We start from the raw sequence: 12178 nt of genomic DNA on the forward strand, positions 1-12178 counted from the left end.
AGTAAATAACCTTTTAAATGCCCCCTCTTGACTGAACACCAAACAAATGGAACTATATCAAATTCTTTTTCCAGTCGCTACTTCTATTTCAGGAAAATCCAGTCATTTAAAAATGTTTGCACTGTTATCAAATACACATGTTGACATACATGCTTTGTTTGTTTTATTTTATGTGGATAGTTTTTGTAGGTTTTAAAAGGTAAAACCTGAAATAATCCTTAAAAGCCATAGTTGCTGTGAGGGTTATTATGAATACCTAGCTTGTTTAGAATTTGTGGTATATGCTGAGTATCCCTTATCTGGAAATCTAAAATCCAATATATTTCAAAATCCAAAGTTGTCCACATGGGTGGCTGAGAAGTGACAACTTAGTTTTATGATGGTTCAATGTACACAACCTTTGTTTAATGCACAAAATTATTTTAAAAATATTGTGTACAAAATTACCTTCAGGCTAGGTGTATAAAGTATATATGATAGATGGAGTGTTTAAATTTGGTTCCCATCTCCAAGATATTTCATTATGTGTATGCAAATATTCTGAAATCTGGAAAAAAAAACCCACCTGAAATCCTAAACACTTTGTGTTCTAAGCATTTCAGATAAGGGATACTGGACCTATATCAAAAAGATGCCACAGAATGTTGTTATCAGAAAGGTTTTGTGTTTGACTGGAGAGAAGCAGCACATCAGGCAGTTCACTCTGTCACATTACCCATCATTAAACAGACGTCCTTGTGTGTTACTCTAGCAGTATTTAAGGCCTTCTCCTTCACTAAAACAGCAGTGCCAGTCCAATATAGTGGTTAGAGTGTTGACCTGGGACTTAGAAGATCCAGCTTCTCATTTTGATCCCCCAAATTGTGTTTCCTTGATTTCTCAAATTCCCTGAAATTTTCTGGCAAAATAATAACAAAAAATAATGAAATGCCTTTCCTGAAAGTCTCCAGGAGTGATAGAATTTCAGAACGTCCATGCACTTTTTAACATTAAAAAAGGCCTGTACATTTAAAAGCCCTGCCCAAAAGCAGACTTCTGGCCACTTGATATAAAAATGACTATAAAAATCAGAAAAATCCCTTTATTACTGTCCCTGCAAATCTTCAGTCTTTTCTAAGTCTTCATACTTCTATATTCTTACGTGGAAGAACTCACTGAGATTCACTTCTGAGTGGACATAACACTGTGCTTTTAGTAATGATGAGGTAGAGGACAAAGGATGCAGAATTAACTGTAAATAATAATAATAATAATAATAATAATAATAATAGGATTTATTTATATACCGCCCAATCACTGGGAATCCGAGCAGTTTACAACAGAGGGGATAATCGATGGTTCCCTGCCCTCAGGCTTACAATCTAAAAAGACATGACACAAAAGGAGAAGGGAATGGTGAGAGGGGGGGGGGGGGGAGGGAATCAGGTCCAGCAGTTATTCTCTCCCTCAGAGGCCTGGACCAAGGCAGATGGACTGGAGGGAGGGCTTGTCTTCTTCCAGGCAGGCCTGGTGGAGCTAGCCTGCCTTGGTCTGTAAATACTGCAGCTAATGTTTTGAACCATGTTTATTTTCAAGAGCTTGTGGTATGTGCATTATCTCTGAGGAGCTGAAAAATAAGTCTACAAAGCACTATAAGTTCTCATGAATCACATAACTCACTGGGGAGCAGGTTCTTACCATTAATATTCAACATAATGGAAAAGAGGATGACTGTTGCATTAATCATTCAAACTGAAGCTGTCAAAAGGAGACATGTCAGGACTGAATTTGTTTGTCTGAAGCAGACACTTGGTGAGTTTGCATGTGACAGTAACCCATAATTTAGGGCTACATGAAGGAGGAGTAATGTGCTCCCATGAAGTGCCAGGCTTGAGCACCCTTATTCCATTCTCCATCACTCACACAAACAGGAAAAGGAATCGAACAGACTACAGACTCACCTTTTAGTGTATTTGTGCCTTGCCATTATGTGCAAACCAAGAACTGTGGTTTAAAATAAGCTAATCAAATGCTAAACAAATGAGCTTCAAACTCTGAATTGTATTTTCAGTTTGTTTAGAAAGCTACAATTTATTTAAAATGACAGCACCTGCTTTGCATATAATAACAAATGAGGAATCCACTGAAGCAAATACAAACTTTGGTTTATTTCTCCTCCGGGTTGCAAAGCAAGGTAGCTCAGCTCCCTAAAAACTATGGCTTCATCTGCACTGCAGGAATAATGCTATTTGATACCGCTTTAATTGTCTTGGCTCTATCCTATGGATTTCTGGGATTTGCAATTTATTGTGGTACCAAAGCTCTCTAACAGAGAAGGATAAATATCTCACAAAACTACAGATCTCATTATTCCATAGCATTAAGCCATGTCAGTTAAAGCAGTGCCAAATTTCATCATTTCTCCAGCATAGGTACAGCCTTAGTTGAAGAGGGTAATTGAGATCAGGTTACAGTAGGGTTCCCAGTTCAGCATATTCCTTATTTAGGGACAGAAAATCATTTTCTATATTGGGGTAATAAGGGACATCCCAAATCCTGCAGTTTGATTGATGTGAGTGGGACGAGTGGACAACAGCTATGCTTACAACAGATGGACCTCCAGGCATTTGTTATGTAGCCAAACCGGTCTCACATTAAATATCAAATGTGGGAGTGGGGGCATTCCATCTGTTGTGAGGATTGCAAATGCCATTGTTTGCTTCTCTGTGCTGATTCAGCAGTACACTTGTTGCATTAAATTCTTAATGTCATGATGGCTGCTGGCCTGCTATCACAAGACATTTCTGGGTTTTGAACTCACATGTCATCTCATGTCTTGTGTTAGCCCAGAGATCTTTCAGACATTAGATTAGATGAGACATTAGGACTGGGCCTTCTGTCTCTCTCTACCACTTCACATTACATTATAAATTTTTACTGTCCCATATTACTGTTACACTAGTTACAATAGTGAAAATAATAATTTGTTTTATTTATATATCGCTATTCCAAAGATCATAGTGGTGAACAGCAAGTAAGCTAATTAGCCCCCAACAGTCTGGGTACTCATTTTAGCGACCTTGGAATGATGCAAGCCTGAGTCGAGCTTGGGCCCTTTTGCTGGTCTTGAACTCTCAACCTTGTAGTTTCGAGTGAATGGCTGCCGTACAGGCATTTAACCACTGCGCCACCAGGGCTCCAAAATCTCCAAAATGAGATCTTACCATGTCACTACCAGATTTTTATTGATTTGTTGTTCCTGCTTCCTTTTCCTTATAGTAAACAACAAATACAAAAATAAGTATAACAAAAACTATGTTATCATCATCTAGGTTCCCAGCTCTGAGCAATAAAATATAAGTATTGCTTCAGTGTGTATTTCTCTTGTACTGTGCTCAATGAAAAAAAAGCTCATTTAGTTTTAACAGAAGTAGTAATCATGTGATGTGAATAACACAGGCTTATTAGATGCAGAAAAAGCTTTAAATCTCTACTGAGCTATGAATCCTGTGGGAAAGTTGTCCTGGCAGGCCAGTGTCATGTTCACACAACAGATGATATTTGTACTTACTCCTACAAATATGGCATGTGTTACACAGCAGAGGGCTGGGAAAGGATAGGCTGCTGGAGAATCATGTGCCACGCATTTATAGATGGCTTTGGCAAAGGTAAAGTACCCAACTAGTTACTGGGGGTGGACTGTGGGACATAAGCAGGTTCAGTAGAATACCTAGGGATGGGAAGACCCTGCACTAATTAAGCATAATATATGTATAGAAATATAGATATGTAAGACTTTATGTTTCTTTCAGTGATATATTTAGGTCAAAAAATCTGCTGCCTAGTTTTGGGAAAATGCTGGAAAATATCTTCTTACCCCTGTTTGAGGCAACTATCAACCCCTTGGATCATAAAGAGCTCCATCTTTTCCTGAAATATGTAAGTATGTGGATGGCTGAAGTATGTGTACTTAGTGATCCATTGTCATAGGGCACATCTGAAATTTTGCATTGACTAGAAGATTAATGATCCCAAGAACTATAACTTTATTTTTACTGTACTCTAACCTCCTTGCTTCCAAAGTTAAGTTTCTCATACTTAAAGGTGTAGTTATAGTTTTGAATATTTGGGTAATACCTAATGAAGGGCCGAAACAGACAGTGGTAGACGGGCGTCTCTAAGCTAGATTGCCACATTCAAAGAACTCTGCCCCAATCCTTGCATTAGTTCCTTCTGTACAAGCTAGACCAGGAAATGCCATCAAAGAAGGAGAGCAGAGAGCAGTTATGATTCCCATCACTGAGCCGAATCAGAAGACTTGGCACATAGTAACAGTAATAGGGGAATATCACCCGAACCAAACCATGGTGCACCATCACGAAGAAGGCGCATACACCTTACTTTTACTCCAAAAAAGAAACTTAAATGGAATAGTTTCCACTTGGTGTGACTCTACAAAATATATACACACCATCAGAAACTAGAAGTGGGCTTGTGTCAAATGCACCATAAGGGGAAGTAGAATCTCATCCAAGATTCAGCATGAGCTTCTTCCTACTTCACCACTGCCTCATTTGTTACATTGGTGAAGGCCATTTGTTACATTAGTCTTTGGCATGGGGTCCACTTGTGGCACTGCATCAGGGAGATGATAGCAACTATGCTGCTACAGCTCTTTTCTCTGAGTATGAGATACCCCCACCCTCCGAGATAGGCTTGCCATATGTGCTGGGAAACCAAGACAGTCACAGATTGCAGGCTCTAAAAATGTCCTGGCTGGCTGGGCAAGACTGAAGCCACAAATCCTGAATTCCTGCTTTGTTCCAGGCCCTTCTCTCCATCCCATCACCATCACAAGCATGGTTTGTGGGAACACGAGAGAGGACCTTCTCTGTGGCTGCCCCTAGACTCTGGAACTCCCTGACCAGGGAGGCCAGAATGGTCCTTTCTTTGTTATCCTTCCACTGGCAGGCTAAGACCCACTTCTTTAGACAGGCTTTTAAAACAGCAAGCTTTTAAGGCATTTGATGGGGTGTTATATTGTTTTAATGTATTTTAAGCATTTTAATATTTTTAAACTTGATTTTAGCATTGAATTTGTTTTAATTATTGTAATAATTTAATTCTATTTTAATATACTATTTTTGTATGTTTTTAACCATATGGTGTTTTTTAATGTTGTAAACTGCCCTGAGTCCCAGCCTTGGGAGAAGGGTGGGATATAAATAAATATATGATAATTTTGTCAGAGACTGAGAAATTCCCCTCTCCAATTATTCTTCTCTGGAGAGAGCAACACAGTTAAAATCAAAACCGGTGATGATGGCCCTCTCATCACCAGGATAGGAAAAGAGAGCCAGGGAGGTGGGAATAGCCTCCAGCAGTCATGGCTTTAAACCCCTCTCCTGTTGGACTCTCTGCTTCAAAGAGAGAGAAGGGGTGGGAGTTTAAAAATAAACAAAGGCCTGTTTTGCCCCAAAGTGGGACTGGGAAAGAGGCAGAAATAAAGGAAAAGCAAAAGCAAAAGCCATGTTTGGCTATATAGAATATAGCAGGGGTTCCCAACCTTTTTGACTCGTTTAGTCCTTTTTAAGAATCAGTTTCTATGGTGGAGCCCCTAAGAGACTTACCTTATGTCTTACAAGTTAATGGTGTTTAGGACTAGTGTTACCGGGGGGCTCCTCAGAGCACAGGTTGGGAACTGCTGGAATACAGTATCTTGTCTTATGTTTTGCATTCTTTTGAGATCTAACTTTCTGTTAACAATTTACTTCACATAAACCCCAACTTATAAGTTTTTTTTTTTAAAAAAAATACCTTGTATAAACTCTAAAAACATGGGCTGACAGCTATGGTTAGGCAGAAGCTAATCCCCCTCCCGGCCCTCAGTGGGCTGCACTACTTCTCCAAATCTAAATTGGAAGTGATGTGATGCCACTTCTGGTTTCACTTTTAACTAAGCGGTTGGAGAAGCAAAAGCGCTGAGTTCTGCAGCTATTTTGAGAGCTCAGAGAACTTTTTTTTTCTGGTAAGAATGTAGATTGAAAATTTGTTGGTTTTTTCCTGTGGCTTCTCCTAGACTGTGGAACTCTTTTTGTAGGGAGGTAAGGCTGGCTTCCTTACACCCTGAATCTTAGCTTTGGAAAGAATTATGGTATTAATAAAGTGATTGGTCATGTTTTGTATTTTTGAGGGGGTCTGAGGGCTTGTGAGATGTTCTGGGATCTCCAGAGGTTTCAAAAGGGGCTGAAGGCTATATGCAACCTATGAAGTATACTTTGCCCACCCCTGGTTTACAGGAAAATGTGGGAGGATTTTCAACTAATATAGTAACCTCCTATTTTATCTATTCATGCTGAAGCTGATTCATGTTTAAATCTGTTTTGGTTTGATTTCTAGGTAACTGGGTTTGATAGTGTGGATGATGAATCCAAACATAGTGACCATATGTTTTCTGACAAGAGCCCCAGCCCTGATATTTGGACTAGTGAAACTAATCCTCCATATAGTTATTACCTGTATTACATGTACGCAAACATCATGGTTCTCAACAATCTTAGAAAGTAAGTAGTGGTCTTTATATCTCTATTTTTTCAATAGAAGGATATAACATGGAACTTGACATGTGGTTTAGTCAAACTAACATTATCAGTGTTAATATGACTGTATTTGATTTTTTAAAAAGAGCTGTTCCTTCTCCCCTCATTTCCGATTCTGTTTCTAAGGCTATGTACAGAGAAGTTTCCCAGTCTAAAAAGTGGAAATTTGTATGCAGAACAGTTGCACAAATGGGCCAGATTCCTGTCGGGGAGTTATGAATGCATAACCAGGAGTTATGTATTTCTGACTGTTTTTGTGACCATGAAAGTTTCCTAATTCCCACTTACCAGGAAACAGCCTCTGGGTTCCCCTGTCACTCGGGAAGTAGACAACTGACATTCCCACCCATCCCTTGCACACATGATTTCCCATGTGAGGGGGAATTGCAACAGAGACCTGCTTCTCCCTGTTGCAATAGAGATCACTTATAAGAGAGAGTGGGAATGTAAGTCAGCTGCTTCCTGAGGGAGAGGGAAACCTCTGTTGATGGCAGCAGCTGCTGCCCAGTAGAAGGGGATTGGAGACATTGGGTTGGTGGTCACTGCATAGCTCTGTATCTATGGTACATATTCATAGCATCCCAATAGGATTCTGGCTATGATTTCTGAGGCTCAAATGCCTGCCCTAGGAGCTAGGTTTGCATATATACCATACGTGTCCAACCCTATACAAGTGATAATCTGACAGAAATCTGAGAGGGAGAGCTTGTCTTCCTTGTCCTGCTCTAGTCAATCTAAAGCACTCTTTCCCAGCCAGTTGCGACCTGATGTTGCTGAACTGCAGTTTCTATTGGGCCCAATATTGGCTGTGCTGGCTGCATGGGTGTAGTCACCAGGGGGACATCCCCCCAAAAATAAGAATTCTGCTTCTCCAATCAATCTTTCCTTCAGGCACCAAATTTCTAGTACTGCAGTAATTTTGAAACTTCAGTCAGACATCTAAGAACAGAGTTTAAGCATCCAAAGAAAAAGGGGAGAAGTTGTTACTAAGGGAGTACAAACACAGCAACTGTAAGGGTTCTAGATGTGGATGATTTCCACTGTCTTACTCTCTGCTATGCTAGAAATTTGTGGTGGGAAATGAAGGAAAATTTCATGGGAAGGCAGAATACTTTCTTGGAAAAGCAGCACTTATTTTTTTTCCTCTCCCTTCCCCATTGATTCACACCTGGTTGGCTGAGAATTATGAGTATTGAGGATTCTGGGTTGAAAGAGCCTTCTTTAAACAGATGCTTATGCAGCCTCTAACCAGGAATGTGCATGCAGCCCTCTAGCTCCTAGATAAGGTTTTGCAGCCTCAGGAAACAAGGATGCAGCAGTTTTTAGTGTTCAATTCTTCTTTGTAGCTAGAGAGGAAACAAAATGTTTCAGAGATGTGGACACCCATCACTGACTCAACTGTGTGTGCTTTTCTTTAAAAAAAAAAAGCCTTCATTTCTCCCTCGGTCAAATCAATTTGCATACTTTCATTACATTTTTTTGACAACTCTCAGGATCTCTCAATTCTGGGGAAGCCAATAAATGTGTGAAGCCAATAAATGTGTGTCTAAAATTGTTATTGGCATGTAAGGATTATGTCCATGATGCTCTTCTCTGCTTTGCCTGAAGCAGTTTTAAAAGTTTTTGGTTTGGTACATTACCTTGGCGATAGATGTGTAGTTTGTCCATTTTCTTGCATGTGTTTTTATGTAGACTCCACTCTGCCTCTTTTCTCAAGAAAATATCTCACCGTTTTAAGAAATTTTATATTTTAAACCATTCAAGTTGCTGTTGTTAGTTGCCCTTGAGTTGCCTTTGACTCATGGTAACCCTGTGGATGAGACATCTCCAAGACTCCCTTGTTCCACTGCTCTGCTCAAGTTTTGTGCACTCATCCCTGTAATCTCCCTAATTGAGTCTCGCCATCTGGCATGTGGTCTTCCTCTCTCTGCTATCCTCAAACTTTCCCAGCATTATTGTCTTTTCCAATGAGTTGTACCTTCTCATGATGTAGCCAAAGTACGACTGCCTCAATTTGATCACCTTGGCTTCTAGGGGACTTGATCTGTTTAAGGACCATTCAAGAGTAAATTTAAATTGCAGGAATTTTCAGTTTAGTGGTTTTACAACTTATTTGATTTGTTCGGAAAGAGAGAAACTGCTGCAGTTAAGAAATAAGAAACAGCATAACCTAAATAAATAGACTCCAGTCTTTATTATGCTTTCTGGGTTAGAGCTCTTTGCCCAAATAGTTGCCAAGATAAAAGTTTCTTTATTATGCTTTCTGGGTTAGAGCTCTTTGCCCAAATAGTTGCCAAGATAAAAGTTTCTTTATTATGCTTTCTGGGTTAGAGCTCTTTGCCCAAATAGTTGCCAAGATAAAAGTTGTCAGTGTTATTCCACTGAAGTGATCATGACGCTGCTTAAGTCATCTTTATTAGCCAAGTTGAATCATTTGATCTGCAGCTATAAACACATTGCTACAGAGTAAGTTGAACACAGGAGCAGACTAAGATATTTAGTTGCATAAGGAAGAGCAGCAAATCCTCCCTCGCACCCAGCAGTCATGGTGCATAGCACTCAAAGCCAGTCAAGTTATTTGTGGGGGGGGGGGGGGGAGTCACAAGTACTTTTGCTTGTCTCTGCCAGTAAAAATACAATAATAAATTCCATAGTAAAGAATTGATTGCCTTTACTTGGTGAAACCTGAGGCCAGTTGGTCACCTCACTCTACTTGCTGAGTGGAGCTACCTTCTGAGTAGACAGGCAATAATTAGTACTGTATGTTTCTCCTTTACTTCATTTATTGTCTCATATGGTGATATAAATTACTTCCTTTACAACAGCTGTTATGAGCTTACATAATAAAAGTTGTAATGATTATCCTGGAATGGAAAAAGTGAGAAATATTTTAATGTAATTTATTTTAAATTTATATAGGGAGAGAGGTATGAGCACTTTTCTGTTTCGGCCTCATTGTGGAGAAGCTGGATCAATCACTCACTTGGTATCAGCCTTTCTAACTGCAGACAACATTTCTCATGGATTGCTCTTGAAGAAGGTACAGCCCTTTTGTCATTCATCTAGTCTAGTATTTGACAATATGTTGTAAGAATGGCAGGAAATATGATGAAAAACATGTGATCCATAGCTTCCCATCTTATGTTTTCTCATATGGGTATAAGGAAATGAATTGTTCTCTGTACATCACATTTCATGTGTATTGAGACTCCTGTGTGAGCACTTGTATTTTTCTGACATACCAAAAAGAGTTCAAGAAGCATTTTTTTACAACAAAAATTAAAGCATACTAGGGTACAATACTATATGTGAAATGAAAGCAACAGGACATGAAGTTCAATCCTATTTATACTATTTGCTCCTTTTCGGACAAATTCAATTGTTAGTCTAAGCTAGGGTAGACTTAAGCAATCAATGAGAAGTTGGCAAGTAAACACTTAAAATTTCAATGATTCAGTAAATCTGCTCTAGATGAGACTAACAATTGGGTTTATTGGGACATGCTTCTGTGTAAATACAATTAGGACTGAGTTGCATGTCTCATTGCTTTCAGTTTTCTGGGAGCAAAGTCAATAGGATTTCAAATAACTGAATTTTGGATTGTATTTCCTGTCTGCAAAACACTTGTCCGCTGGGGGGCAGATATGTGCCAGTTTAATTCTGGTATGAACAGTTGCAGTTTAGAAAGTTCAGATTATGTTGAAAGAATAAAACTTTGACATGGGACGTTCCAGGCTATTATACTTAGAGCAATAAGCACACATTTGTTGTCTTGATGTGACAGGTAGTTGAATTTCTTTTCCCCAAGGAAACACTGCTGCTATGATGACACATATCACCCAGTAATTCAAAGAGCAGTTCCTCAGTGTTTAGCCAAGTGGTGGTCCTCATTCTTCTATATTCTGTATTCCTTCTCTCAATCTTTGGGCATGCATAAAAATGCAAAGTGACCAACAAGAAACATATAATTTTAGTTACATATACCAACCTATGTTTTGGTTATTGAAACTGGTGATAACACTTGCTTAAGATTTTTGGGGTGGGGCAGAAAGTTGATTTTGCTGAATTCTTACTTGAATCAGTTTATTTTTCTTTTCAATTAATGCTAAACCACTTCTTTTAGTATTGTGTGCCTTCAAGTCATTTCCAACTTATGGTTACGCTAACCTATCATGGGGTTTTCTTGTCAAGATTTGTTCAGAGGAAGTTTGCCATTGCCTTTTCCTGAGGCTAAGAGCATATGACTGGCCCAAAGTCACCCAGTGAGAATCATGGCCGAGTTGGGAGCTGAGCCCTGGCCTCCGGAGTTGTAGTCCAACACTCAAATCACTAAGCCGTGCTGGCATCCTGAATCTCAGACCTCTTGTTTTTCATTATAAAAACACATTTGTTTACAATAGATCAGTATTAAAAGTCCACTCACTTCCCACAAATGGAAATCATACTTGGCTGAAGGAAAGAGTTAAAATGTTTCCAAGTCATAATGACTGAAGCTGAGCACTTTCCATTTCCTTTTACTGAATATTTCCTTTCCTGTTATCTATCTGTACCATTGAATAATGTCACTTTCTGTTGTTTTTGTGCAGAGTCCAGTTCTCCAGTATCTTTATTATCTTGCACAAATCCCCATTGCCATGTCCCCTCTTAGCAACAACAGCCTATTCCTGGAGTATTCCAAAAACCCGCTACGAGAATTTCTACATAAGGGACTCGTTGTTTCTCTCTCAACAGATGATCCTATGCAGTTCCACTATACAAAGGTAACGTGTGTCAAAATTTTTTTTAGAAGTTTCATTCTTTTTAAATGTCATTGATTTACTGGTACTTTCCCCACATTTGACTCATAATTGACAACTCAGTCAGATGCATGTTTACTTGGAAATAAGTACCATTGTATTCACTGAGGCTTTCTCCTGGGTTATTGTGCATGCACTCATACTAAAATCAAGATTACAGTCTTAGTCTAATCATTTATTGGCTAGAGTATGTTGCATGTTCATGACATACACAAATATAAACTCCCATTACACCTGTATGTTCCTTTAAGGCCATTGTGGAACCAGGTGACAATACCGCCATGTGTTGCAACTTCCCCAACATGTGTTGCTGAACATTTGGTGCCATTCTGGGTACTGAGGCAGTGTCCACCTGTTTGTGCAGCTGAGAGCACAAAGAAGGTGTCATCAATGACATCTTTGTACATCTGGCTGCAGAAACACAGCTGTATGCTGCCTGATATATTCTGCTATACCCTGGACACTGAATGACCATGTACACCCAGAGCTGACAGTTTGGCCACGAATGCAAAGACAAAGATGGAAGCAGAGATATACTTGACAGAACTTCACATTCCACCAAGCCAATATAGGATCATGTACATTTCTGTTTTTAAATCCTAAATGTTGAACACTTGCTCCTATGTATAATCTATCTTCAAATGTATAGAGGCAAGACTTTAAAATCTGCTTCTGAGGAGAGACAACTTGGAGCTAATAACCTATAAGTAACACAGCTTCCTTTAATGAGGTAGGAGTATGTGTGTAAAAAGTTCCTTTTCAGAAGTAATACAACATGTTAAAAGAAATGTAATGAGCAGGAAT

The 12178-nt window shown here is 39.2% G+C and overlaps 1 protein-coding gene across 3 annotated transcripts in view; it reads left to right on the plus strand.

Annotated features, from left to right (window-relative positions):
• AMPD3 (adenosine monophosphate deaminase 3) overlaps positions 1 to 12178 on the plus strand; it is a 62268-nt gene that overhangs the window by 32505 nt on the left and 17585 nt on the right. For all 3 annotated transcript variants that reach the window (XM_089521175.1, XM_089521173.1, XM_089521174.1), the window contains exons 10-13: positions 3792 to 3918; positions 6379 to 6542; positions 9498 to 9618; positions 11165 to 11338. In XM_089521175.1, coding sequence (XP_089377301.1) covers positions 3792 to 3918; positions 6379 to 6542; positions 9498 to 9618; positions 11165 to 11338 — 586 coding nt within the window. The remainder of the gene's footprint in view (positions 1 to 3791; positions 3919 to 6378; positions 6543 to 9497; positions 9619 to 11164; positions 11339 to 12178) is intronic.

Source organism: Sceloporus occidentalis, unplaced genomic scaffold (genome assembly GCF_023333645.1).
Source record: "Sceloporus occidentalis isolate IW3139 unplaced genomic scaffold, rSceOcc1.0.p SCAF_4, whole genome shotgun sequence".
Taxonomy (NCBI): Eukaryota; Metazoa; Chordata; class Lepidosauria; order Squamata; family Phrynosomatidae; genus Sceloporus; species Sceloporus occidentalis.